Source organism: Ranitomeya variabilis, chromosome 1 (assembly GCF_051348905.1).
Source record: "Ranitomeya variabilis isolate aRanVar5 chromosome 1, aRanVar5.hap1, whole genome shotgun sequence".
Lineage (NCBI taxonomy): Eukaryota > Metazoa > Chordata > Amphibia > Anura > Dendrobatidae > Ranitomeya > Ranitomeya variabilis.
In genome coordinates, this window is record NC_135232.1 from 346,670,233 (window position 1) to 346,696,887 (window position 26,655).

Consider the following 26,655-nt stretch of genomic DNA (forward strand, 5'->3'; position numbering starts at 1 on the left):
AGTGACTGCTCTCAATGTTATCAGGATCATTGTGGGACATTATGGATTATTATCTTCTCTGCGGACAGGTGAGGAATATTGTGGTTCATTATTTTATTTTTGTGGCTGAAGACATTGGTGTTAGTGGATTTGGCGTTTGGTGAGCATGGTTTAATAAAGATTCATTAAAGGAGTCTGTGTCATTATTTAAAGGGAACCTGTCACCCCCAAAATCGAAGATGAGCTAAGCCCACCGACATCAGGGGCTTATTTACAGCATTCTGCAATGCTGTAGATAAGCCCCAGATGTATCCTGAGAGACAAGAAGAGGACATCATCGTAAGACAATGGGAGGCCTCGGACCGGACCGTGATGCCCATCGGACTAGAATAGAACTGGGACCGCCCCTGGGTGAGTATAATCTAACCTCTTTTTCTCATCTTTAAGGATACATTGGGGCTTATCTACAGCATTACAGAATGCTGTAGATAAGCCCCTGATGCCGGTGGGCTTAGCTCACCTTCGATTTTGGGAGTGACAGGTTCCCTTTAAAATAAAGGACTTTATTCTGGGTGTGTGTATTTTATACAATATCACTATAGTATTAGTTATGGATAGATGTCTTATAGACGCATCACCACTACTAACCTGTGGGCTTGATGTCACCTGACAATCTAAGGGTGACAACAACCCCACAAATATGAACTCCACTTGCCACCGCTACAGGGCAAGTGGGAAGAGTGAGGCTAAGCACCAGATTTGGTGCATCTTATAGATGCCCCTTTCTGGGGCGGCTGAGAGCTGATGTTTTTAGTCTGGGATGGGCCAATCTCGATGGCCCCTTCCTAGGCTACTTATATCTTTATATCAGCCTGCAGCTGTCTGTCTACCCTTTGCTGGTTAAATTTTATAGGGGGAACTTATGTAAATTTTTTCCGGGGTCCCCCTGTAAACTAGCCAGTAAAGGCTAAGTCAGCAGCTGTGAGCTGATATTAATAGCCTGGGAACCTTTTTGGCTATTAGCTCATTTCCAGAATATTAAAATCAGCTCTCAGCCATCTTCTTTCCGTCTTCTTCAGTTGCTGTTTGGTTACAACCTATGTATATTCTTTCTGTTAACACTCCTACATAGGCTGGTGACAAAATGTGTGTTTGTGTTTACTTATCAGCTTAGTAATGAGGTTGTCGGGATGACACCTTTTCATTACTAAGCCTAGGGCTTGGTGTCAATGACAGCTTCTGACAACAAGCCCTAATCCCTTTGCCCTGATGCCACTGCTTCAGCATGAAAAAGGTGGTGTTGAACCAAGAAATTGCATCACAAAACTTTTTTTTCAATATGTATACTTAGCTCAAAAAAAGCCTTCAGTGCTGTACAAAAGTGCATGCAAAACAAATGCAAAAACGCGTCAAAAATGTGCGTTTTTGCCGCAGCGTTTTTCCTGCCAAAAGATGCAGAAACCTTGCAGAAATTTCTGCAAGCAAATACTCAACGTGTGCACATAGCCTAATAATTAGCACTAAATAAAAAGGCTGATATTTTTCAAACTATATGGCACATTTAAAAAAAAAAAATCGAAATACTCAACAGAAGAGCAAGAATAAAATAAAAGCAGAAAGTGGCTACGTTTCATCTGGCAATAGGTATTCATTAAAAAGGGTTTTCCAGTTTCTGAAAACTAATATCCCCATTTAAGAAAAAAAAAGGAAAGGTCTTTACTCACCTTCCCCAGGTCCATCACTGAGTTGTGTGCAGTGCTGACATCAAGCCAATAGTGCTGCAGCGGCTTGTGGCTGCAGGGCTGTTGATGTGACATCTATGCTGCAGAAAATAACAGATATTTGGGCAGCAGCTGAGAAACAGTGTTGGACCCAGGGAGGGTGAGTAAAGCAGTTTGTTCTTTAAAGCTATTGTAACTGACTCTGGGGGAGAGGGTTTTCTGAAAATGACAAACCCTTTAAATAGACTAGCATGTGTAAGATATTATTTCTTGCAAAAGCATGTATGTGAAACACAAGGACATAAACCTTTGCTAATTTCAAGGGATAACTTTGTAACTCATTTTTGCATTAATATAAAAATATGAATCAAATTTGAAAGTAAAAATGTTCCCGAGATGAGCAGGCACTTTTACTTCCTTTTGTCATAAATGTATCATAATAATTTTGATTTGTCAGACGGAGCACATTTAATTGCCATCATCAATATGTATGTAGGAAAAAATGTAGGAAAAAATGTCTTTCAGCCTTGAAGATGGGGCAGAAGGTTCACTCATCAATCAATGAAATCAATTTTCTTTATCAATGAGAAGTTATTTCATTTCATAAATCTTGTCATCTGGGTAATTTCTGTTTGGCTGATGTGGTTGGAGCACATACCTTCAGGGGGTATGCATCTGAACATTTTTTAACTGCAACATAAGCTCACTTTCAATATCTTGCAAAGCAATATTATTTTGTGACATAGCTAGCAATAAACGTAAGCATAATTTTTAATGATGGTTAATAGAATATAAAATATATTCATGTTAATAAGCATCTTAGCTAAAACATAAAATTACATTTAAAACTCATCACAATAGTTTACATAGAAATACCAAATACTGCACAACCCAAATGAAATAAACCCTTTCTCAAATGCACCCCAAAAAGGATTAATAATGTATCCTTGACATTGCTATTGGTCGATACCCAGAAGGAATCATCCCCTTCTTTTATTTAATATCCCCATATTAGTCCCAGAATGACCCACTCCAAATAACGACAGACTCCAAACTTGGATAATAATTGGCCACAGTGGTCTTTATTATAAACATACAATAACAGTAAAATAACGTAGGGAGGAGTCCTTGAAGCTCCAAACTGGGGGTCAACCATAATAGAGAGTGGACAAAAACATACACATACCATAAATTTACTCCCAGCCGTTACCACCCAGGCTCGGGAGCACCAAATACCCCGAAGGGTTAACCATGTCCACTTAAAACCTGGGCATCCGGCCCACCATTGCCAAGATCCCCCCCGAACCACCAGACCCGAAACCAAAGTTTACACCAACTGAAGAATCCGTACCCCGACGGATCCCCCAGGCCAATTTAGCACCAACTCCAAGGACCCCTCCCACCACCTCGAGCCACCATGACCCAAAACAATTACCCGAAAAACACAACAATACAAAAAACACAAAAAACAGGGCGGGAGGACGGGATCTTCCTGAAGCCTCCAGAGTGGGAACTGGTAAGCCCCACCCCTCCCCTACCCTATAAACCCCCTCCTCATGCATATGACCCCCCCTCCCATAATTAACCCCTACCTCTTCTGACCTTCTGCTCCCAAACCCATCATGACGGCCTGCACGTATGCCGTCTGTGGGGGAGGGGACTGCTCGCTCCGGCTTGCTCTTGACATTACTATTGGTCGATACCCAGAAGGAATCATCCCCTTCTTTTATTTAATATCCCCATATTAGTCGCCGAATGACCCACTCCAAATAACGACAGACTCGAAACTCGGATAATAATTGGCCACAGTGGCCTTTATTATAAACATACAATAACAGTAAAATAACGTAGGGAGGAGTCCTTGAAGCTCCAAACTGGTGGTCAACCATAATAGAGACTGGACAAAAACATACCATAAATTTACTCCCAGCCGTTACCACCCAGGCTCGGGAGCACCAAATACCCCGAAGGGTTAACCATGTCCACTTAAAACCTGGGGATCCGGCCCACCGTTGTGAAGATTCCCCCCAGAACCACCAGACCCGAAACCAAAGTTTACACCAACTGAAGAATCTGTACCCCGAAGGATCCCCCAGGCCAATTTAGCACCAACTCCAAGGACCCCTCCCTCCGCCACAACAAGGGTATTTGCACACCTCAAATACCCGAGACCCCCCCACACTTGACCGCTATGGCCCTTTCGATACCGTTTTGCAAACCCAGGGCCCACAAATCGATGTCCACCGCCTTCAGGTGAACCCCATCATCAAGGAGAAAATCATCCCCACCCTTTTCAAGTTCAAAGTGACAGACAAACAAACCTCCGTTCCTGACAACAAACTTAGAAACCGCCCGATTAAGTTTAATTCTGGCCTTATTAACCTTATCCACGGATCTGGCGTGCCGCCAACATCTCCTCGGGACGATATCCGACCACACCATGAGTAAACACGGAAAGGACACCCATAACCTGAGAAGGTCGTGCTTAATATCCCAGATCAGCTCCTGACAGGGGCAGATCCCCAAATCATTTCCTCCAACATGTAAAACCAAAATGTCAGGAGGTCTGTCCAGCCGAGCGCCATTATCCACTTCCTGCATAACCCCATTCCAACACAGTCCCTGAAAACCCAACCACCTGACCACGGCCACATCCTTGGAAAAATCGAGTTGACGTCCGTCCCCAAAACACGTACGAGTGGCCGACGATCCAAACCAACAGGGGATGGGGACCTGGAAAATACAAACAACTTAGATTCCACAAAATTTACCACAAATACAAAAACAACGTGGAACCCCCCAAAAAACTTTCAGGGTCTAACATAGCTCCTGTAACGCCCTGACTCCCATCTCCCAATCCTCTGTACAACCTCGGGTGCCAAACCTCCCAGAGTCGCCTCTGTCGCGGCCCTAATACGGAAAGAGTGAGCCGCAAAATGGGAAGCATCCAGCCCCATCCCCGACAACGCCCGCCTAAGAACCGCCACAAACTGAAATTTGGACAGAAAAGACCCATTCTCATGACACAACAAAGGTCCAGCCCTAAAAGGCTGAAAGCTATTAAAAACTTGCCAACAACTAACGGGACACATGAGGGAACCCACGACAGCACCCAAAATTACCCGTTTACCTCTACCATCCTGGTCCGTCTTTGACCTACGCAACCAAAATTGTAAACAGCCTTCGGTAAGCACCATGTCCTTAGCCAAAAGCCCCCCTTGCTTGTATGTGTTAGGAGACACGATCTCCCCAACCCGCAAGGCACCGAAAAAAGCCAAGGCGGAAAAACAAATCTCGTCTAGCATCGCACCAACCCTCTCCAGCAAGCTAAAAGAAATCGGACGCCTCCGATCCCCCATCCCATATTCCTTCTAAAACCTTTTACCTCCTGCCTTACCAGAAACAACTTTGTCAAATCCCGTAATCCCCTAAGCTGGAAAGCAAAAGCCAAAGCTGAACTCTCTCCACCTTTGATGTCGACCACCCTTCATCGGCACCACGTCTCAACCACAACAACAAGGCCCCCACCTGATCATCACCCACGTTACCTGTCCCGCAAGACACCAACCAGACCTCCCAATCACACCATACTGACCGGTACGCCGCCCATGTGCTGGGTGCCAAAGATGCATGAATCAAAGGTCCTGCAGCCCGGATACCACGCTCCAGAGTTCCTGCGGGCATTCCAGCCCTGCCTCCTCCACATCCAGGGCCAAAGCACAAAAACATTCCCACTGGAATCGAGACAAAGAGTCAGTACTGGAGTTCTCAACCCCAGGTACGTGCGACGCCGTAACATACGCATTAATTGACATGCAAAACAACACCAACTGACGCAAAACTCTGATGACTGGTGGAGAAGATGCTGTTAGACTGTTGATAACGCAAACGACTGCCATGTTATCACAATTAAACCGAACCCTGCGATTGCGCAAATCCTCTTTCCACAAATAAACAGCAACCAAGATAGGAAAAATTTCCAATAAAGTTACGTTTTTTACCAACCCGGAACCGAACCAGTCATCCGGCCACCTGGAAGCACACCACCAGCAGCAGCGATCGGCCATTGTACCGTGCCAAAAAACTGTCCCACACCTCCAAATCAGCTTTGTGCTCGCTAGACAAGTGGACAAAATGATGGGGGGCCTTAACCCCCGCCGTAGCACCGGCCAACCTGCGGGAAAACACCCTCTCCATAGGGATGATTCTGCACACAAAGTTCAATTTGCCGAGAAGGGACTGAACCTCACGCAAAGGCAACTTTTTTAAGCTACGCACTCGAGCCACCTCGCTTCTTAAACCAACCACTTTCTCCTCCGATAACCGAAACTCCCATTCAATGGAATCAATGACAATGCCCAAAAATGAAATACACGTACTGGGCCCCTCGGTTTTTCCAGGCGCCAACGGAACGCCAAACTGCTCTGCCACCCAAAACACTGTCTGTAAAGCCACGTCACAACAGCCGGACTGAGCGGGCCCGATGCACAAAAAGTCATCCAAATAATGTATCACCGAGTCCAAACCCGACACCTCTCGGACAGCCCACTCAAGAAAGGAACTAAAAGCCTCAAAGTATGTGCAAGACAACGAACAACCCATTGGCAAACATCTATCAACATAAAACCCCCGGTCCCAATAACAACCCAACAATCTCACGCTATCCAGATGAATGGCAAGTAACCGAAAAGCCGACTCGATATCGGTTTTAGCCAACAACGCGCCCCTGCCGCACCTGCGCACCAAACGTGTCGCCTCGTCAAAAGACGTATAAACCACGGAGAAAAGCTCCGGGTCTATCCCGTCATTCACAGACCGCCCCCTAGGGTATCACAGATGCTGAATTAGCCTAAACTTGTTAGGCTCCTTCTTCGGAACCACACCCAAAGGTGAAACAACCAAATCTTCAAGGGGAGGTATGGGGAAAGGGCCGGACATCCTCCACAACGCTACTTCCTTGCTCAACTTTTCAGACACAACTGCCACGTGCAAAACTGCGGATCTCAAATTCCTCAAAACTTGCGGGATGCCAAAAGGAGGGGCGGGTATCCGAAAACCATCACGAAATCCTAAAAACAACAACTCCGCTTTTGGCCTATCCGGGAACCTATTTAGATAGGGGACCATCGCGTCCAGCCTCACCGGCATCACCCTCCTTTCGAATTACCATCGGGCTTTCCCTTTATCTTGAAGCACTTAGCGGCGCCATGGGAGGATCCGCTGCAATGCGAGCACGCGTTCTTGAACTTACAAGTGGCCCCAAATTTGCACTGGCCGTCGTTAAACTGCCAACATAAACTGTGCTTCTGGCCCCCCGATTGCCCAGACTGACTTCCTGATCCAGAAGAATTTCCTTGCGCCGCGGATTGGCCGCCATTTCCGGCCCCGCCCTGAAAGGAATGACCAAATTTCGTCGGCGCCATTACCCGCAACCACAAACCAATGTCCTTTTGATCCCACCGGATCACCGGATGAACCGCCTTCCACTGCCTAAACTGTTCGTCGTACCAGAGCCAAGCCTGACCCCCATACGCCCTGTGCGCCTCGCCAATCGAATCCATATAACAGAATAGAGCTGAACAATTCTCAGGTGCCTTTTCGCCAACTACGCTCGCCAGAATCACGAAGGCTTGCAACCAGTTCCATAAAGGATAATAACATTTCTGGCAATTACTTGAATTTTATCCTGAATTTTCACCAGTTTTCAGAGGTCTCTGAGCTAGTGGGTGGAGACACGTGGCTTAGCTATTACGCCTCCCCTGTACTGTACACAGAGACATAAGATATTCCAGGTCTTATGTGTCTATGGAGCACATGTTCCAAAGAAACAGCTCGGAGGACATTATATAGCAGTACTGAGCTGCATAACTGTGAAGCCAGCATATGTGTGAAATAAAAGCTTACTAGGAAGCGGTAGCACATGTCTTTGCTTTTCTCACTGTACTATCCTCTTCTTTCCTCTCTCTATAGACTTTAATACAGGAAAGATATATATCTTGGTACCGTGTTAGCCATTAAAAGGTATCAGCCACTGAGGACTCTCAATTCTAAATATTTTTCTAGACTTTAATAGGCAGCTGTGATCCTTCAGTGAGTTTGCAGTCATTTATTTAATTGGCAGATTGAATTTAGATGTATTTTCATAGAATCATAGAATGTTAGAGTTGGAAGGGACTTCCAGGGTCATCGTGTCCAACCTCCTGCTCAAAGCAGGATTCACTAAATCATCCCAGACAGATGTCTGTCCAGCCTGTGTTTGAAGACTTGCATTGAAGGAGAACTCACCACCTCTCGTGGCAGCCTGTCCACTCATTGACCACCCTCCCTGTTAAAAAGATTTTTCTACTATCTATTCTGTATCTTCTCCCTTCCAGTTTTATTCCATTGCTTCTCGTGATTACATTTGCAAATGAGAATAAAGATGATCCCTCTACACTGTGACATCCTTTCAGATATTTGTGCAGCTATTAAGTCTCCCCTTAACCTTCTTTTTTGCAAGCTAAACATTCCAAGATCCTTTAACCGTTCCTCATAGGACATTGTTTGCAGACCACTCACCATCCTGGTAGCTCTTCTCCAAACCTACTTAAGTGAGGGGGGTGCATTATACTCTGAGGGGGCTGCATTATACTTTGAGGGGGCTGCAGTATGCTCTGAGGGGACTACATTATACTCTGAGGGGACTACATTATACTCTGAGGGGGCTGCATTATAATCTGTGAGGGGGACTGCATTATACTCTGTGATAAGGCAGCATTATACTCTATGAGGAGTGCTGCATTATACTCTGAGGGGGCTGCATTATGCTCTGAGGGGGCTGCATTATACTTTGTTAGGGGGGCTGCATTATGCTCTGTGATAGGGTAGCATTAAACGCTATGAGGAGTGCTGCATTATACTCTGTGAGGGGGCTGCATTATACTCTATGAAGGGTGCTGCATTATACTATATGTGCTATATGGCACCTGCATTATACTGTATTGAGGACTATCTGTCCCTATCATTCTCCCTCAGCTAGTGTAAAGAGGCTGGGAAACAAGCGTCGAACGGCTTCAATATTGTCTATCGTGCTCATTTAGTGGTCTGAACTCAGCAGATATAAATACAACAGAAATGTTTCTGTGTGATGGTGTAATATGTGAGCACTTGGGGCCCCATTTTAAGCTTTTGCCCAGGGCCCCACTTTGTCTAAAACCGGCCCTGAGTAGAGGAGGATAATTACTTCACGTGATATAGACTCTATGCTTCCCTTAACACTCTCTAGAACTTTATTTGCCTTTTTTGCTGCTCCATCACATTGTTGACTCATGTACACTCTGTGATTTATTAGTATACCCAGTATAATAGTATATAATTTTAACTGAATGATGGATTCTTATATATAGTTTCTTATCTTTCAAACTTAAGAACTTTCCAGTGGCAATATCACCAAATATCATCTATAGCCAAGGACTATTTGCACGCCTTTTAAATGCCACAGTCTCCTGAATAAAATATGAAAAGCTTATAACAATGTTACACAAGCGCCTGGAAGTGTGGTACCAACATTGATGGAACCTCACCCGTGTGGGAGGTATTAGCTTTTCCCATTTTACTTGAGGGAATCAGGTATTAAAGAGGTTGTCTGTGGACAACCCCCTTAATCTAAAACCCTCAAATTTCATTTTCTTGCCTCTTCATATGTTAGTAACTGTTTCTATCACCTATTTCATGCCTCACTGAGTGAAGAAGTCTCTCAGAATAGGTGTTTTTTGGAACTTCTAAAGGGAATCTGTTACCAAGTTTTTGCCACCTTATCTGAGAGCAACACAATGTAGAAACAGAGATCCTGATTTCAGTGATGTATCACTTACTGGGCTGCTTAGTGCAGTTTTGATAAAATCACTATTTTATCATCAGAAAATTATCAGTAGAGAAATAGTAAGCCTTCTGCCATGTAGTCCTCTATATTTATGAGCTGTGTATAACCCTTCCCCCACCAATGATTGACAGCTTTCTGTGTACACTGTACATGGGAAAACAGCTGCCAATCAGTGATGTGGGCAGGGTTGTGAGCTCAGCATTCAGAGAACTGCTAGATCTGCAGCAAATAAAACAGTGATTTTAGCAAAATGACAGCAAGCGCCCTAGTAAGTGACACATTGCTGGAATCAAAGTGTCTGACCGTACATGATTCCACTTTGAGATTGGGTAGCAAAAACTTGGTGACAGAATAAGTGTTTAGCTCAAGCAGAAAACACAGAAATACTGAACCTCTCATAGGGAAATATTTTGTAAAAATAAAGCAGACTCTGACTGGAGTCATTCGCAGGCCACTTGGCTGATCGTAGCAGTTCCAAGTAATGAGCTGACTTGGAGTGGAAGAGAAGCAGCACTGTTAAACTGCTCTATAGAGAATAAATGGGCTGGTGAGAAGTGGCTGGGATCTTAGGAGCTTGTTCCTCAGACATCAACCTTGAATGTTCCTACTGCACATGTTTGGCCACCATGTGGTGTCTGTCTCCTTAGCAATGAGCTATAACTACTTAAGACAAAAGCTCTCCTAGCAGGAGAATAACAGCAGATAGAAAAAGTAAGTGTATTGCAAACTTGTTCATTTTCCTATTAACTAACAATGCCAATATAGTAACATGAGAATAACCCTTTAAGATGACTTAATTGATTTTATTGAAATAGGCAATCATAAGCATAATTAGATAAAATATTAAAGAACTCTTACTTGGAAAGTGCACTCTTATGTCTTCTTGCATCCTCAACTTGATGCTCCACTGTCTGTTTTTCAATTTTCTTCTCCCAGAGGTTTTTCAAACCATCAGTGTCATGGGCCAAAATCTGTCTGCGTCTTGAAATAGTTTTTGAATCCATTTTCTACAATGAAAAACAAATGATGTAATTTTCTAGTCCAGAATCACTATATACTATAAATCCAGTATCATACAGTATCAGATAATTTTCTGCTTTGTCTCACACATGGTAGACATGCGGTAGAATTTTCTGTGACTACTATAGTAAATACACCTAATATTATATAGGGTATAATCTGTGTACATATGGTAATTGGTAGAAATAATTAAAGGAAAGGCAGCCTGTTTTCACCTTCCTGACCAGGCCAATGTTTTCAATTCTGGCCAGTGTCAAGGCCGGTTTCACACGTCAGTGATTCCGGTACGTGAGGTGACAGTTTCCTCACGTACCGGAGACACTGACACACGTAGACCCATAAAAATCAATGCATCTGTTCAGATGTCATTGATTTTTTGCGGACCGTGTCTCCGTGTGCCAAACACGGAGACATGTCAGTGTTCGTGGGAGCGCACGTTTTACACGGACCCAATAGAGTCAATGGGTCCGCGTAAAACATGGACCTCACACGGACATTCTCCGTCTGGGGTCCGTGTGCGTGCAGGAGACAGCGCTACAGTAAGCGCTGTCCCCCCCACATGGTGCTGAAGCTGGTATTCATATCTTCCCTGCAGCAGCGTTTGCTGTAGAGAAAATATGAATAATAGTGTTAAAAATAAAGATTTAGGTGTCCGCTGCCCCCCCACCCCCTGTGCGCCCCCCCGCTGGTCAGAAAATACTTACCCGCTCCCTCGCTGCTTCCTGGTCTGGCCGCGGCTTACTGTATGCGGTCACGTGGGGCCGATCATTTACAATCATGAATAGTCGGCTCCGCCCCTATGGGAGGTGGAGCCACATATTCATGACTGTAAATGATCGGCCCCACGTGACTGCATGCAGGAGAAGCCGCGGCCAGACCAGGAAGCAGCGAGGGACCCGGGTAAGTATTTTCTGACCAGCGGGGGGGGGCGCACAGGGGGCGGGGGGGCGGCAGACACCTAAATCTTTATTTTAAACACTATTCTTCATATTTTTTCTGCAGCAAATGCTGCTGCAGGGAAGATATGAATTGCAGCTTCAGCACCATGCAGAGTGGGTACCACACGCTCCGTGTGGTACCCACTCGCCATACGGGCGGCACACGTGTGCCGCACGTATGGCCTCCATGAGTTCCCAGGCACACGGACACGGATAACTCCGGTACCGATTTATTCCGGTACCGGAATTATCTGGACGTGTGGGACAGCCCTCACTCTGTGAATTTATAATTCTGGAACTCTTCTACATATTCCCGTGATTCTGAGAATGTTTTTCATGAAATTTTGTACTTTATACTAGTGGTAAATTTCAGTAGATATTATTTGTGTTTATTCATGAAAATATATTAAAAAAAAATGACAACAAATTTAACATTTTCAAACTTTTAATTTTTATGTCCTTAAACCACAGAGTTATATCACACAAAATAGTTAATAAATAACAATTACCACATGTCTACTGCACATTAACATCATTTTTGAAACATGGTATTTTTTTAGTAAGTTAGAAACGTTAACATTTTATTAACAATTTCTCATTTTTCCAGCAAAATTTGCAAAACTTTTTTAGGGACCATTTGAAGTGACTTTGAGGGCCCTACGTGACAGAAAATACCCCAGAGTTACATCATTTTAAAAACTATGCACCTGAAAATGCTCAAATCCACATTCAAACAGTTTATTAAGCTTTTAAGAGCTTCACTGGAATTAAAGCAATATGGAAGGAAAAAATGAAAACTTTACTTTTTTCCACAAAAATAGTGCTTTAGCTCCAAATTTTTCATTTTCACAAAGGGAAACAGGTGAAAATGGCCCATAGAATTTATTGTTCAGCTTCTCTTCAGTACACCAATATCCCATATGCTTTGAAAGATTACTGTTTGGGTACATGGCAGGACTCGGCAGAGAAGGAGCTTTTGAAGTGCAAAATTGACTTGAATAAATAGTAGGCACCATGTTGAATTTCCAGAGCCCTTGATGTTCATAAACAATAGAAACTCCTCACAAGTGACCCTATTTGAAACTACACATTCCAACTTCCACCGTCATTGGAAAATTACTATTTTTTTCACTAAAATGTGGCTTTGGCCAAAAGTTTTAAATTTTCAAGAGTAATAATTCGAGAAAATGGACCTTGCAATTTGTTATGCAATTTCTCCTCAGTACATCAATACCCCATATTTGGGGGACTACTACTTTTGAGGCACAGAACAAAGCTCAGAATGGAAGGAGTGCCATATTGGAGTTCAGATTTTGCTGGAATCGTTTGAGGGTGCCATGTTACATTGGCAGAGTCACTGAGGTACCAGAAAACCAGTCCCTCCATAAGTGACCCCATTTTACAAAATACATTTCTCAAATAAATCTAAGGGTTCAGTGATCACATTAGCAAGATGTGTTTCACAGAATTCTATGCTATTGGGCAGTGAAGAAAAAATATTTACAATTTAACCACAAAAATTTAATTTTAGCCTCAGATTATACATTTTCACACAGGGAAATGAGTAAAAATGACATCAAAATTTGTTCACACAATTTCTTCTGAATGTGGAAATACCCAATATGTGGCTGTACAGTACTGCTTAGCCACTTGGCGAGTCTCGGGTGGGAAGGAACACTATTTGACTCTTGGAGAACAAATCATCATAGAATAGCTTGTAAACCCCATATACAAAGCCACTAAGTGCCAGAAGAGCAGAGTCCCCCTTAAATGAGCCCATTTTCAAAATGACACCCCTCTGGGAATTTAACTACACATGTAGTGATGATTTTGACTCCATGGTGTTTTCAGGAAACAAGCAGCAGTGAATGTTGCGGAGTGAAAATTGCAAATCTGCCATTGTGGTGCTCATATTTTGTAGCGCCTAAACATTGAAGCACTCAGTACATTATTCCCAGCTTGAGCTTCTGGAGACACACACCCTGTAAACTAAGCGAGCTCTCATAGCTACACAAATGCCAAATATGTGGGTGCTAAATGTGGTATAGGGACAATGGGGCTCAGAAGGGAAGGGGGTATTTGGACTTGAGAGTGCAGAATTTGCTAGATATATTTTGGGATGGAGAAAAGCCATAATGCTTTTCCAGAGCCTTTGTGCTACCAGTAATGTGGAAGTCCCCTGTATTTTCATTGACAGATAATGTACCTGAGTGGAGATTTTTGTGAATTGAGTTGAAGCTTTTATTGGGAACATTGTTCAGAACATTTGGGATCACATTTATCTTGCGCTCTATGCTGAGCACTTACAGTACATCAGGGTTTCCATGTAAATCTCCACATGACGTGATTCAGATGAAACCCCCAAAGAATCCATTTACTATAGTGACGCAGCTGAGTTACTCTGGACTCCGACTGGCCTCTGTTCAGTGGTGTATTTCTTTCAGGGGTGCACAAAACTGGGGAGGACCGCGCTTTTATGCATGCTCGAAAAGATGGACACCGCAGGATCACAGAATAAACAGCGTCCACCTTTTCTCCATTTGCCTCATTATAGGGAATCTTCCATCAGGGGTTCTGTCTGAATTCATATTTCAGAGATTTACACAGAATCACCGTTGTAAGCACTCAGTGCAGGAGCACGATAAATGTCAGCCGAACCTTACTGCGATCTTTGGGAGGCAGAATGAACAAATCAACAGCAGGTAAAGAATTAGTTTTATTTATTCTTTATGCCATTTCTCATGCAGTATAAATGATTAGACTACTTTATTCTTCAGCTGGGTGCAAATACGGCGATACCAGATTTTTATAATTTTTTTTATGGCTGCTGTAACACAAAAAAAATTGCTTCTTTTTGGTTTTGCATCTCCATACTTTAAGAGCTATAATTTTTCTACACTTCTTCCAACAGAGTCATATTATGGCTTCTTTTTTTAAAGAATGCATTGATCTTTTTATTGGTACCACTTTTGGGCATAAACGCATTTTTTGATCACTTTCTATTATGATTCTTATGATTACAGTGATGCCCCATTTATAATTTTTTTGTTTTGCCGCTTTTACACAATAATATTAATTTTATAGAAAATAGAATTGTTTTTGCATCTCTGTATTCTGAGAGCTATAGCTTTTTTATTTCTTCACTGATGGAGCTGTATGGTGACTTATTTTTTGCAGGACAAGATGATGTTGTCAGCGATGCGATTTTTACTCCCATTCGACTATTTGATCATGTGTGTCTTATTCCACTTTTTATTCTGAATAATATGCATTATTAAAAAGCATAGTTTTTTTGCCTTTTTTTTTTACGCCATTAACTGAAGGGGTTAACTTTCTTCACAGTTTTAGAGGTTCTGTTTTTTCTGACGTGGTTATAACAAATAATCGATATTTGCAGTTTCCAATACTGCCATAACTGGCCCCATTTTGACACACTTAAAATGCCTGGAAATGCTCCTCAGAAAATCATAAGCTATTAAAGGGGTTGTCTACTATTTGGACAATCCCTTCTTAGATGCTATAGTTGTCTATGTGAAATAAAAACTTTATATTCAATTTCCACACTGGCACAGTTTCAGTAATGTCAATGCTGGGGCACCTGGCACTCGAGTGACATTATTATGCAATATCAGGGGCTGGGGAGTATAAGTTTTTTTTTTTATTTTACATGGAGGACTACAACATTTAGCAAGGGGTTGTCCAAGTAGTGGACAACTTTTCTACTATTCTTCCTGTGTGTTGAAAAAGAACTAGAAACTGGAGACTTGAAGGAACCAGGTGAGTATTGGATTGGAAGCTGGGTGGATTGGTGGGAGAGTAACTTGTTCTATTATTTTTTTTAAACAGATTAAAATAATTTTTATCCACTAGACATAGCCTTTAAACTCATGTAAAAAACAGAGAGTTCCTTTGGGTCTCTTGTGCTGTACCAAGTTGCTTTAATTTATTTCCAGCTCCAGTGATCCAGTCCCTTTACATTTTGAGCCAATGCTACAGGCGGGTGTCAGTTTTGACTGCAGCATTTAGTGGGTATAACTAGCAGCTCAGATTGCAGCCATTATGATGAACTTGGTCTTTTTTTTATTGTAACTGGGTGCTCAGAATATTATAAGAGGATATTTATGGAGTAGTTGCAAAATTTTCGGTATGTTTGAGAGGAGCACGTAAAACAGTAACAAGGCACTTGTAAGTGTAAAGTTTCGCAGAAGAGCCAGTAAAAACTTTAACTAGCTCATGGAGCTAAATTTACAAGCTAGAAGTAGTAAAATAAAATGCAGCATTTTTTTTTAACTAGTCTAGGGAAGATGTATTTCAAGGGTGTCACATTAAGGTCAGGGTGTCTTGTAACTGTCAAAAAAGGCATGTAGAATTACAGCATTTTCTATTGCTAATCTTTGAAAAGTGCATGTTTACTTTCCTGGACTGACCTTTAAAAATGCAGAAGGGTCTAATTAAAAAGAGTCGTTGTAGCTGTACATAACTTAATTGGGCTAACTGGATGATTAATCTGTTTTATATGATGAAGCTCCTGGTGACCTGCAGGAAAATGTCATTGTTAATAATTGTGATAGTTTACACTTAATTATTAGCTGTTGTAATTCTGTACAGATTATGAGTAGACATAAACTATTGCCAATCCCATGGAAATAATGAGATCTTGCTACATTTAACCTCCTCCCTGCAATTCACTGTGGAAAATAAACATGAAAATCAATTGTTTTAGGGATAACAATGAATTTGTAAAGTATTTCTCAGAGAGAAAATATTTACTAAAGTTCCAGACAAATGTTTTGGGCATCTTATATGATGATACATACACTCACTGGCCACTTTATTAGGTACACCTGTCCAACTTCTTGTTAACACTTAATTTCTAATCAGCCAATCACATGGCGGCAACTCAGTGCATTTAGGCATGTAGACATGGTCAAGACAATCTCCTGCAGTTCAAACCGAGCATCAGTATGGGGAAGAAAGGTGATTTGAGTGCCTTTGAACGTGGCATGGTTGTTGGTGCCAGAAGGGCTGGTCTGAGTATTTCAGAAACTGCTGATCTACTGGGATTTTCACGCACAACCATCTCTAGGGTTTACAGAGAATGGTCCGAAAAAGAAAAAAAATTCAGTGAGCGGCAGTTCTGTGGGCGGAAATGCCTTGTTGATGCCAGAGGTCAAAGGAGAATGGGCAGATTGGTTCGAACTGATAGAAAGGCAACAGTGACTCAAATCGCCACCCGTTACAACCAAGGTAGGCCTAAGAGCATCTCTGAACGCACAGTGCGTCGAACTTTGAGGCAGATGGGCTACAGCAGCAGAAGACCACACCGGGTACCACTCCTTTCAGCTAAGAACAGGAAACTGAGGCTACAATTTGTACAAGCTCATCGAAATTGGACAGTAGAAGATTGGAAAAACGTTGCTTGCTCTGATGAGTCTCGATTTCTGCTGCGACATTCGGATGGTAGGGTCAGAATTTGGCGTAAACAACATGAAAGCATGGATCCATCCTGCCTTGTATGGAGCATCTTTGGGATGTGCAGCCGACAAATCTGCGGCAACTGTGTGATGCCATCATGTCAATATGGACCAAAATCTCTGAGGAATGCTTCCAGCACCTTGTTGAATCTATGCCACGAAGAATTGAGGCAGTTCTGAAGGCAAAAGGGGTCCAACCCGTTACTAGCATGGTGTACCTAATAAAGTGGCCGGTGAGTGTATGTTAATAATGATATGTCCTACATCCCTTCCATTAATGCTCAGCTCATCTTTGGCAATCCTAAAACCAATGGATTAAGAGGAGGAGATGCCACTTAATGCATCGCTTACCATCCACTGGAACACACGCTTTTTCTGGCCCTTATCTACAAGATGTACCGCTGTGTGGGTGCCAAAGAAAGGGAGTCGTGAAGCCCGTCCAGTAACAGATGTTGTCAGTGATCTTTGAATAGGATGAGATGGTGTTTGTACACTTGGGCTTTCATTAACATTAACACCCAACCCACCTAACACCAAGTCTATTCTCCCTTCCACCACGACCGCACTTTTTCCTAACTCGCATTGTAAGTAGCCATCCCCTCTTTCCGGAGACTGCCACAGAGTTTTGCACAACCTACTTTGATGCTGGAAGATTGATTTCACACAGGACAGAATCCTATCTATTAAAATGACAAGTTCACTTTCAGAACCAGCACTAGCACAGGAGCAGCCTTTCTGCACTGTGACACTGAGCAAATGCCGCAGCAAAACAAGATGTCTGCTTTTTATATGACCAGGGACATGTGACTTTGGCAGCCATTCACAGAAGACCTTGTGGCATGACATTGTGGATGGTTTCTGTGTCCTGATTGGCTGCTGGAATCAACAAAAATAAAGTTAAGGGAAAATTAAAGAAAAAGTGCACCGCTCCTGTAATCTCTTCACATGTATTCTAATCTCTCCACCATCAAACACATCCCTCTGTCTCCTCCGCTCATCATACAGAACCACTATCCACGCCAAAGTCATAACAAAAACATTAGTGGAAGCGCTATGATTTACCGAACTGTGACCATATTTTGCCGACTGAGTAAAAATGGTGAAGTGAGGATGTTACCTTTAGTAGCCATTCAAATCCATTTGTGTCAACCTCTGTGCATGTTATCAGGCCAAAATCACCAGGGTGTGTGAACTTTTGATCAGGGTCATTTGGATGTTTAGGGTTGTCATTATGATTTAAAAAGAGAAAACACAGTAGTTTGACAAATGGCTTCACCCAACCACTATCCATGATTGGAGAAAAAGTTTTGGTGTTATCATTCATATTCTCTGAAAAAAGGCCAAGAAACTTTTGAGCACAACTGTATAATTAGTGTGCACAGACCTATAGGAAGTAAAATTGTGTGCACTTGGAGGTATATTTAAATAGTGTATGTGCTAAATAAAGACATTTCAACAGAGATGACAATGAGATCTTAAGTCCATATTTAACAACACCTGGAATGTCTCCAGAATGTATCAAGTTAGATCAGTTTGACCACTTTTGTATGGGGTTTACAGTACATGACCTCATCATTTTTTTGGACTGAGAATGCACATGCTATCCCAGACAATTTCTTCAAATTCTGGACAGTCCAGGTAAATTTGGCAACTATGCTAGCCTAGTACATTTTAAATACCAATTTTGAGCCAAGCTATATATGTCAACCATTTAAAGCAGATACTCTACATGAATTTTAAAATAAATCATAGCTACAATGTATAATACTTAGAGGTAGGTGAGCAAAAAGATTTTCACTACTCTGATCCGGCATACACTTCTATCATGGTCATAAAGCCGTGGAGGTCTAGAGGTTTGCAAAAGGCACCCAGGATGCCTGATCTGACAGCCAAGGAGTACCAAAGTGGACTTGGACCAGGGTATTAATATTGCATGTGTTTGAATGTAGTGAGCATTCTCTCTTACTAATAATTGATAGCAATACAATTATCTTTAATGCTGTTTTGTTCGGTCAAAAATTACCGTTTTTGAACTTTAATATTTTTAAAAAAATTCATTATGCGGTTCTGAAACTTATGGTTACTTCTATTTTCCCAATTAGAGGGGTTCTTTCTAAGTGTACCTTTTTTTTTTTTGTTTAGTTTTTGCACCACATTTTTTTTTACACTTGTACTGTTCCCGGTCAAAAATGACCAAATAGCATTTTATGCTATTTCAGCCTTTTTTTGAGTAAAATAAATGAGTTATAATTTCTTTTGAGACTACTTATTGTATCTACTATTGTTTATGAAGTAAACAGTTGCTTTAGGTGCAGATTTACACATGCTTTCAGTACAAACCATACGCATTGGCTTTCAGTAGAGTTCTGTGCAATTTTTTTTCTCTGTATGTTATTTACCCTGCTTTTTTTAGTTTCCTTGTGCTTGTTCTCTGTGCAAAGCAGACCTTGTGGTGTTGGAGCCCAGGGGGTGGTGTCTGGTGTTTTTTTTTCTTATCTTATCAGTAAGTAAGCAGTTCAGCCAGCCATTTCAAATTCAAATGCAAATGAGCTTTATTGGCAGGACTAAGTACACAAAGCATATGGTAAAAACAGGGGTGTGGGGAAGGGAGGCATATAGAGGTCCAGGATATATCAGACTCCTTTGTTGAAAAAACAAGCCTGAGCTTCCACAAGGTATTCTCAGCAAAAGAGGTGGTGTACATAGTTCCATGTTTTATTTCACTCAAGACACAACAGTGGTTTTTTTTTATTTTTTTTACTATTTACTATTACTATTTTTTTCAAAATATTTGCTTGCAGTTAAATTTTATACTATAGTTAATTTTAATTATAGTTACAGTTAGTTATAGTTGTTATACTAGTAGTAGTAGTTGTTGTTATAGTTCCTTAGTTAAGCTCAAATTTGTATTTTCTGTGCAGAATTCAATAAGCCCTTGTAACCTTTATAAACACAAAATAAATAAAAAAATTGAGTTTTTTACTTATTTTTTTTTATAATGACCAACCATGTTCACATACAGTATAATAATGCAACAGGTATTCAAAAAAATTTTTTTAATTAGCTAAAACAGCATTTTAATAGGTCCGGTCAAAAATGACCGGAGCAGTACAAGTGTATAGTGGAAACGAACAGAACAGCAGGGTTAAAGAATTATTTAAAACCCCGAGAACACCTAATGTACAAACAGCTCTGGTAAAAATTAAGAGACCACCACATCAAAACCCTGTCATGGGCAGCCCAATCTCCAGACCTGAACCCCATTGAAAACCTCTGGAATATAATCAAGAGGATGATGGATAGTCACAAGCCATCAAACAAAGAAGAACTGTTAAATTTGTGCGCCAGGAACAGTGTGAAAGACTGGTGGAAAGCATGCCAAGACGCATGAAAGCTGTGATTAAAAATCATGGTTATTCCACAAAATATTGATTTCTGATCTCTTCCTGAATGATTATGAACTTATTTTCTTTGCATTATTTGAGGTCTGAAAGCACTGTTTTTTTAATTTTGAAAATTTTTCTTTGTCAGAAAAAAAAATACAAAATTTATTGCTTGGAAATTCGGAGACATGTCAGAAGTTTATAGAATAAAAGAACAATTTACAATTTACTCAAAAATATACCTAGAAAGAGAAAATCAGACAAACTGAACATTTTACAGTGGTCTCTTAATTTTTGCCAGAGCTGTATGTTACTAGAACCAATGTGTTACGGTCACTACTCACCTTCAGCGTCCGGCTCCTGGCTCCCGGCGCTTTGTTTCTGTCCCTTCGGCTGCCGCGGCTCCAACTGGCTTCCCTTCCTCCAGGCTCCGGCGCGCTTCTCGCTCCTCCTCTCTGTCGGCGCCAATTTCTTCCGGCGTTGCTCGCTCCTGCTGTCCTGCAGCCAGCAGGCAGCGGGCTCGCCTTCGGCAGGCTCCTCCTCCATGTTCCACCACTGGAGGAGTCCGGCTTCTGCGCAGGCGCACAGCGTCTGGTAATGGGCGCACTCTTCCCAGTCTAGCTTCTCCTGTTTCCGGATGTCTCGATCCGGAGAGCCAATCCAGGTAAGGCTCACACTATTTCAGGCCACCTCCCCTGCTAGGCGGTGCCTGAGTGTCTTTAGCATTTCGCTTCTGCCTCCGGCCCTCTCCTTTCTGTGTTATACACCTCCGTGTCTTGCTCAGTGTTCTGTTGTATAGCATCTCCGTCCTTGCTCTGCATTCCTCTCCCTGCGTCGCTTCTTCTGTGCCCTTATTTACCCTGCTCTCCCTTGTCTTCTCTTCCTACAGTTCCGTCCCAGTCCTCCTCCGGCTTGCCCGTGGATCTCCGTTTCTGTTCGCCTTCAGCTCAAGCCTGCCTTCCATCCATAGGTTCCACCTTCCCCGCTACAGCTTGTTTCCGTTTTCGTTTTTCTCCTCTACTCCTTCCCTCCCAGAGCCGTCCCTCTTGGTATCTGCTACTGTGGATTGGTGATCTCTGGGCCTGCTCCCCGACAGTCCCTGTATAGGGGTTGGTTAACACAGGGTCAGCTCGCCCGGGGGTTTGTCCCTTCCACGGTCCAGAGGGTCCACTCTCACCTCTGCCTCTGAAACCGTTACACAATGCATCTGTATTCTCAAATCAAACAACCACTTGTAATCTTTTCAGTCTTTAGGAAAATGAACTGCATACATTTCATATTTTTATCCGTCATTTGTTTCTGAGTCATTGAGTAAGCATGAAATCCATTTGACATTCTGACAAGCTGTGAATGATGTACCGTTTTAGAGTTAATTCACAGTACCGGGTGTTAACATAAAGTGTTTGGATATCCTGTAGATGAATGTGTAAGATCATTTGCATGGCTCTGATTGATCAGCATGTTTATGGGACATCTTGAAAAGATCATTTGCTGATCAATCAAACATCAGATTTCATGATAAATGATACATTCTTAAATTATACAAAATGGTGCAACACTACATGCCTTTTGTCAGACATTTATAGAAAAATGGAGATAAAAAATCTCTTAAAGTGTTGTTAACCTATCATTTATTATAACACAATATATGAAGAAAGTGGCAAAAATATATTGACACAGATCCAACATATTTGCTGCTTGGACAAGCGCTATCTAGTGGGTACCCACCTGTGTGCCACCATCCACAGGACTACTGCTACCATCAGCCCTGCCACCTATGCCGGCGGAGTGCCGCATGCAACTTTGGATGCACTTACCACGAGCCACCTTGTAGGAACTCAGAACAGCCCGTTCCTAACACCCTGGTACGGTAAGCTATTCAGTTTATGTATGCCCTAGCACTGAGTGTGGTACATTTGTACTGTAGTTGGGAGCACTAGCAGTTGGCATCTCATTATTTACTGCCTACTAGCCCATTACATCTGCCCCACCGTGCAGCCTCTGTCTGTGCTAGGGGTGAATTAGGGATTAGCCGATCTATCAGTCAGCAGTAAGCACCTTTAGATCCTTGTAGCGCGGTACTTTATCTTTGATTAGTTTGTTTGTCTCTTGGCAGAGTGGGCACAGGTCTGCCTAAGTATCTGCAGCACTCGAGCCTTTTTCGTAGTAGCGCCAGTGTGTTCCAGTATTGTTTTTAACTTCTAGAGATGAGATGATCGCTTTATGTGTCCCAAATCTATGGCTGGACAAAATACTTGCCAAATGCTTTTTGAAGTATAATTTCACTCCTTCCTCCATGGCATATCATATTTCTAGAAAAATGTTCTTGGAATTAATTTACTCTTATAATATTGATACTATTGCTGTTTGTTTATATCTCAAGATTTTTTTTATTTTCTTGCCATTCTGTAAAATATGTGTGTTTTATGAATCTTTGTGATATAATACAACAATATATACATACCTGATGTTTTGCTCTAATTGCTTTTATAGCACCAAAGTATTCCACAGGCATTATACAGAAATTATTACCCTTCACTGACTGCAATGGGGCTACCTATCACAATAAGCGCACAAACGGTGCAGATTTTATAGGCAGACATTTACTTATTAGTATGTTTTGGAGCATGGGAGGAAACCATAGTACCAAGAGAAAACCTGTGCAGACATTGAGGAACATGCAAACTCTATGTACATATTGTTCTTGGTCAGATTGTAACCAAGGACACTAATGCTTCTAAGGCACAATAATCCAACAATAATTCAACCTTCATGATGAACACACTTGCAAATTTGAAGTCATGTGTAAATGTAAAGGATTAATGAAGCTGTCCACAACCCTTGGAGATATTATGGTTATATAATGCTGTTTTATTTGGTTTGTTTTCTGCAAAAGTCGGTTATCTGCAGACAGGAATAAAGGGGTATTCCCATCTCCAAGATCGTATCCCAATAAGTGTAATAATAATAATATTAGCAAATACCTCCAATTAGAAATGTATAGTTTTTCTAATTCGCTATGTCTCTTTCCTTATGTACAGGCATTGCAGGACCTTAGGAATCCATGGTTAGGACCACTAGCAACTAGCTAACTAACTGTCATTATATCAGTGGTCGTAACCATGGAGACCTAAGAATACAATAGAAGGAAAATAATGGGGGAAAACGTCAGCTCATTATCTGTTGCAGCACCTTGCCGGATGAAGTGACGTCGCCCGGAGTCGTCTCAGTCTTGGACGTTGGCAAATAGAAAAAGGTGGGGGAAGAAACCTCCAGTGATGAAATAAAAAGGAAAATTATCTTTTTGTAAAAAAATGAAAAAACTTTTATTCGGTACAGTAGTACATTAAAAAAGACATGGATCCTGGTCACCACAACCTGGGATAAACAACCAATGCGTTTCAGCTATGAGCCTTAATCATGATATGTGTCTAAATGGAAACATTTCTTCTTGTGGAGAGTGCAAAGCTGGTGTAATGAGACTTATAGGCCATGCAATGATTCTCTGAGAATATAAATATGTAAATAGCTTCTTGAATTGGTGGCACAAGCCCTCCTCCTCTCTGAAGAAGCTATTTGTATGTTCAAACATGGTGGACTTGAGTAATAGAGGGTAGCTATAATTGAAACTTACTAGAAAACATTTCTTTTATGCTCATGAAATCTTATCTACATCTGGAGAGTAAAACAGGGAAAAAGAAAAGAAAAACAAATTCCCTTTAAATTAATATCAAGCGTCAACAACTTTTTAGCTAAGCAAGTTTTAGAAATGTCACTTGTACGACACTTTAGAGACGCCGAACAACACTAATCATCTATCTAACTTTGGTAATGTCAGCATTTATGTCTCATGGCTCTATGCAGCTAATTCATATTTCCTTACAGTAGGCATACACTACGCAGCTAACTTTAATAGTAACTCTGATAAAATAAATCACGGAATGTAAGTGGGAAAATCCTAATCATGGATGGTCTATCTGCATACTTGCTCCAGTTTTGAGGTCTCTGAAAACATATAATAGTGGAGTATAAAGATTATGTTGTGTGATTTAATTTGCTTTCCTGACTCTACGATATAAAAGGCTGTGTACTGCAAAACAAAAGGGCTGTGAAATTGATTGGGTATCCGTCAGAGCTGTGAATATAAAGCAATATGCCCTTTCTCCTAACAGCCTCTACTGCAACATTACCCAGTACTAATAGGGCCGCCAGTGCTTTTAATGACCTGGCAAGCTAACGCTGAGCCAAGGTTGTTGAGAATGTTTCCATAAAAGATCACATCCCCGAGCCTAACTGCATGCAACCTACAATGTAGAGTATAGAATAAAACGTCTGGAAATGTGCCTTCTGTGACATGGTAGCTGGGGAGTCGTGCATCCTCAGCTCATTAAATGGTCCCATGTAAATCATTTCCATGCTTGTCGCCAGTTGTCTGGTCAGTTAACTGTAAACATACAGGACATTTTTACAGTCGCTGACTTGGCCTAGACAAGAACGATTCTAGCATTTACTCCTATTTAATTTCATTTCTAGTAATGATTTTTTTCTTTACTTCTTGCACTCTAGTCCTTCAAGCTGAAATATTAACACTAAATAAGACCCACATATTCTTGATGAGAGTGCAATCTGTGTGTAAAATAATATGTCTTGTTTAATGCTATTTTATTCAGTTTTTGATTTATTCCTGTAATACTTGCCTTTCGTAAGGTTATGGTCATTTAGATTGTTTCTATAAATACTAATAAAATAAACACGCGTTCTTAAATTCGTTACATCCAGCTTCAATAGTAGATGGAAATATATATAATCAACGAGACTATGCAATATATACAAGTACGCGCGTGTGGCTATATATATATATATATATATATATATATATATATATATATATATATATATATATATATATACTGTGTATATATATATATATATATGCAGCTTTGTCACCTTAAAAGGAGGGGGGACCAGACACATTTCCTGTACAGGGGGCCCAAGCTGTCTGTGTCTTAATATATTACAAAATCCCTCACAAAGTCATAAAGAAATTGAATTCTTCTTTGCTGCCCTTTTATATTAACTATATGGCAAAGGGAAGGGACAAATTCCGGGTGAACAATGTATATTGGAGAACTGCTGATAATTCAGTTTCGTAATTCATAAAAGTGTTTCCATATTCAAATCTTCACTTTAATAGGTTCCAAAAAATAACTGAGAGCAGACACTGCTGTCTACCATGGATACAATATAGGGTTAAATGCCTAACAACATCCAGTCCCATTATGTAATCTTTGGCTTCATTCTCTCTTGGGTGGTAATGAGCATGAATTCCAGACTCTGGTCCTTGGTGGTTTGAATTATGTGATACCCTTACAGTAGTCCAAAGTGTTAATTACCAGCTCAGGGATATTTCTAGACTCCCGGAGTAAGATTTAACATCTGATCCATTTGCATCTGCCACTGGGAAACTATAATTCTTATAAAACTAGCAGCCACTAATGAATACAATACATATTTTTACCAAGATTTATCACTCAGCAATTCTGCACTGAGCAAATCTTTTTTACGGGATCATCTGTATAAACATGCATGTCCTGACCTTTCATTATTTTATAGCGAGCATTTAGAAATCCACTAATAGTAATAAATATGCAGAATTTCATTTAGACATGGTGTTTAACACACACAGCTGGAAGGAAAATCAGGGAAAAGGGGGTTTTATATTGCTGCATATTCCAGATTTCACTGAAAATCCCCCCCCCCCAAAAAAAAAAACACAGCAGTTAGACATTGTGGGAGAACATTCGTGTTTCAATACCAGTGGCGCTTGCTAAACTAGTTCCCTGCAGCAGATATTGATACCGTACCACTTCTCTGCATCATATATTGAAAATAATAGAAAAAATAACCACCCGCACCACCCGCACAAGCTTTACAACACACTCATTTAGACATCAGGACACAAGGACTTTAACCACAGGCACGAAGGAGTGGAGGAACAAATTGGACTACAGGAGGTAACGTCCTCTCTAGTAATACTCTAAAGACTTTAACAAAAAATATATATTTATATATTTGTGCACTTTATGTGTTTTTACAATTTTTCTTGTTTTTATATATATTTTACTGGGATGGTCTGTGTGCCTACATAATATTGAAGAACACTGTATATGTTTATTTTATAGTATCTAAATTTGGATCCTAGCGGGTATAGAAAAAAAACTGAAGGTCCTCACTGAGTTTAATAAGGTAAAATCATAGATACAACTAGGATTAGTTGAT

At 41.3% G+C, this 26,655-nt stretch overlaps 1 protein-coding gene across 2 annotated transcripts in view; it reads right to left on the bottom strand.

The window, feature by feature from the left end:
• LOC143818455 (protein FAM240B-like) overlaps positions 1-26,655 on the bottom strand; it is a 105,560-nt gene that overhangs the window by 8,946 nt on the left and 69,959 nt on the right. For both annotated transcript variants that reach the window (XM_077299752.1, XM_077299758.1), the window contains exon 2: positions 10,420-10,568. In XM_077299752.1, coding sequence (XP_077155867.1) covers positions 10,420-10,565 — 146 coding nt within the window. In that variant the 5' untranslated portion in view covers positions 10,566-10,568. The remainder of the gene's footprint in view (positions 1-10,419; positions 10,569-26,655) is intronic.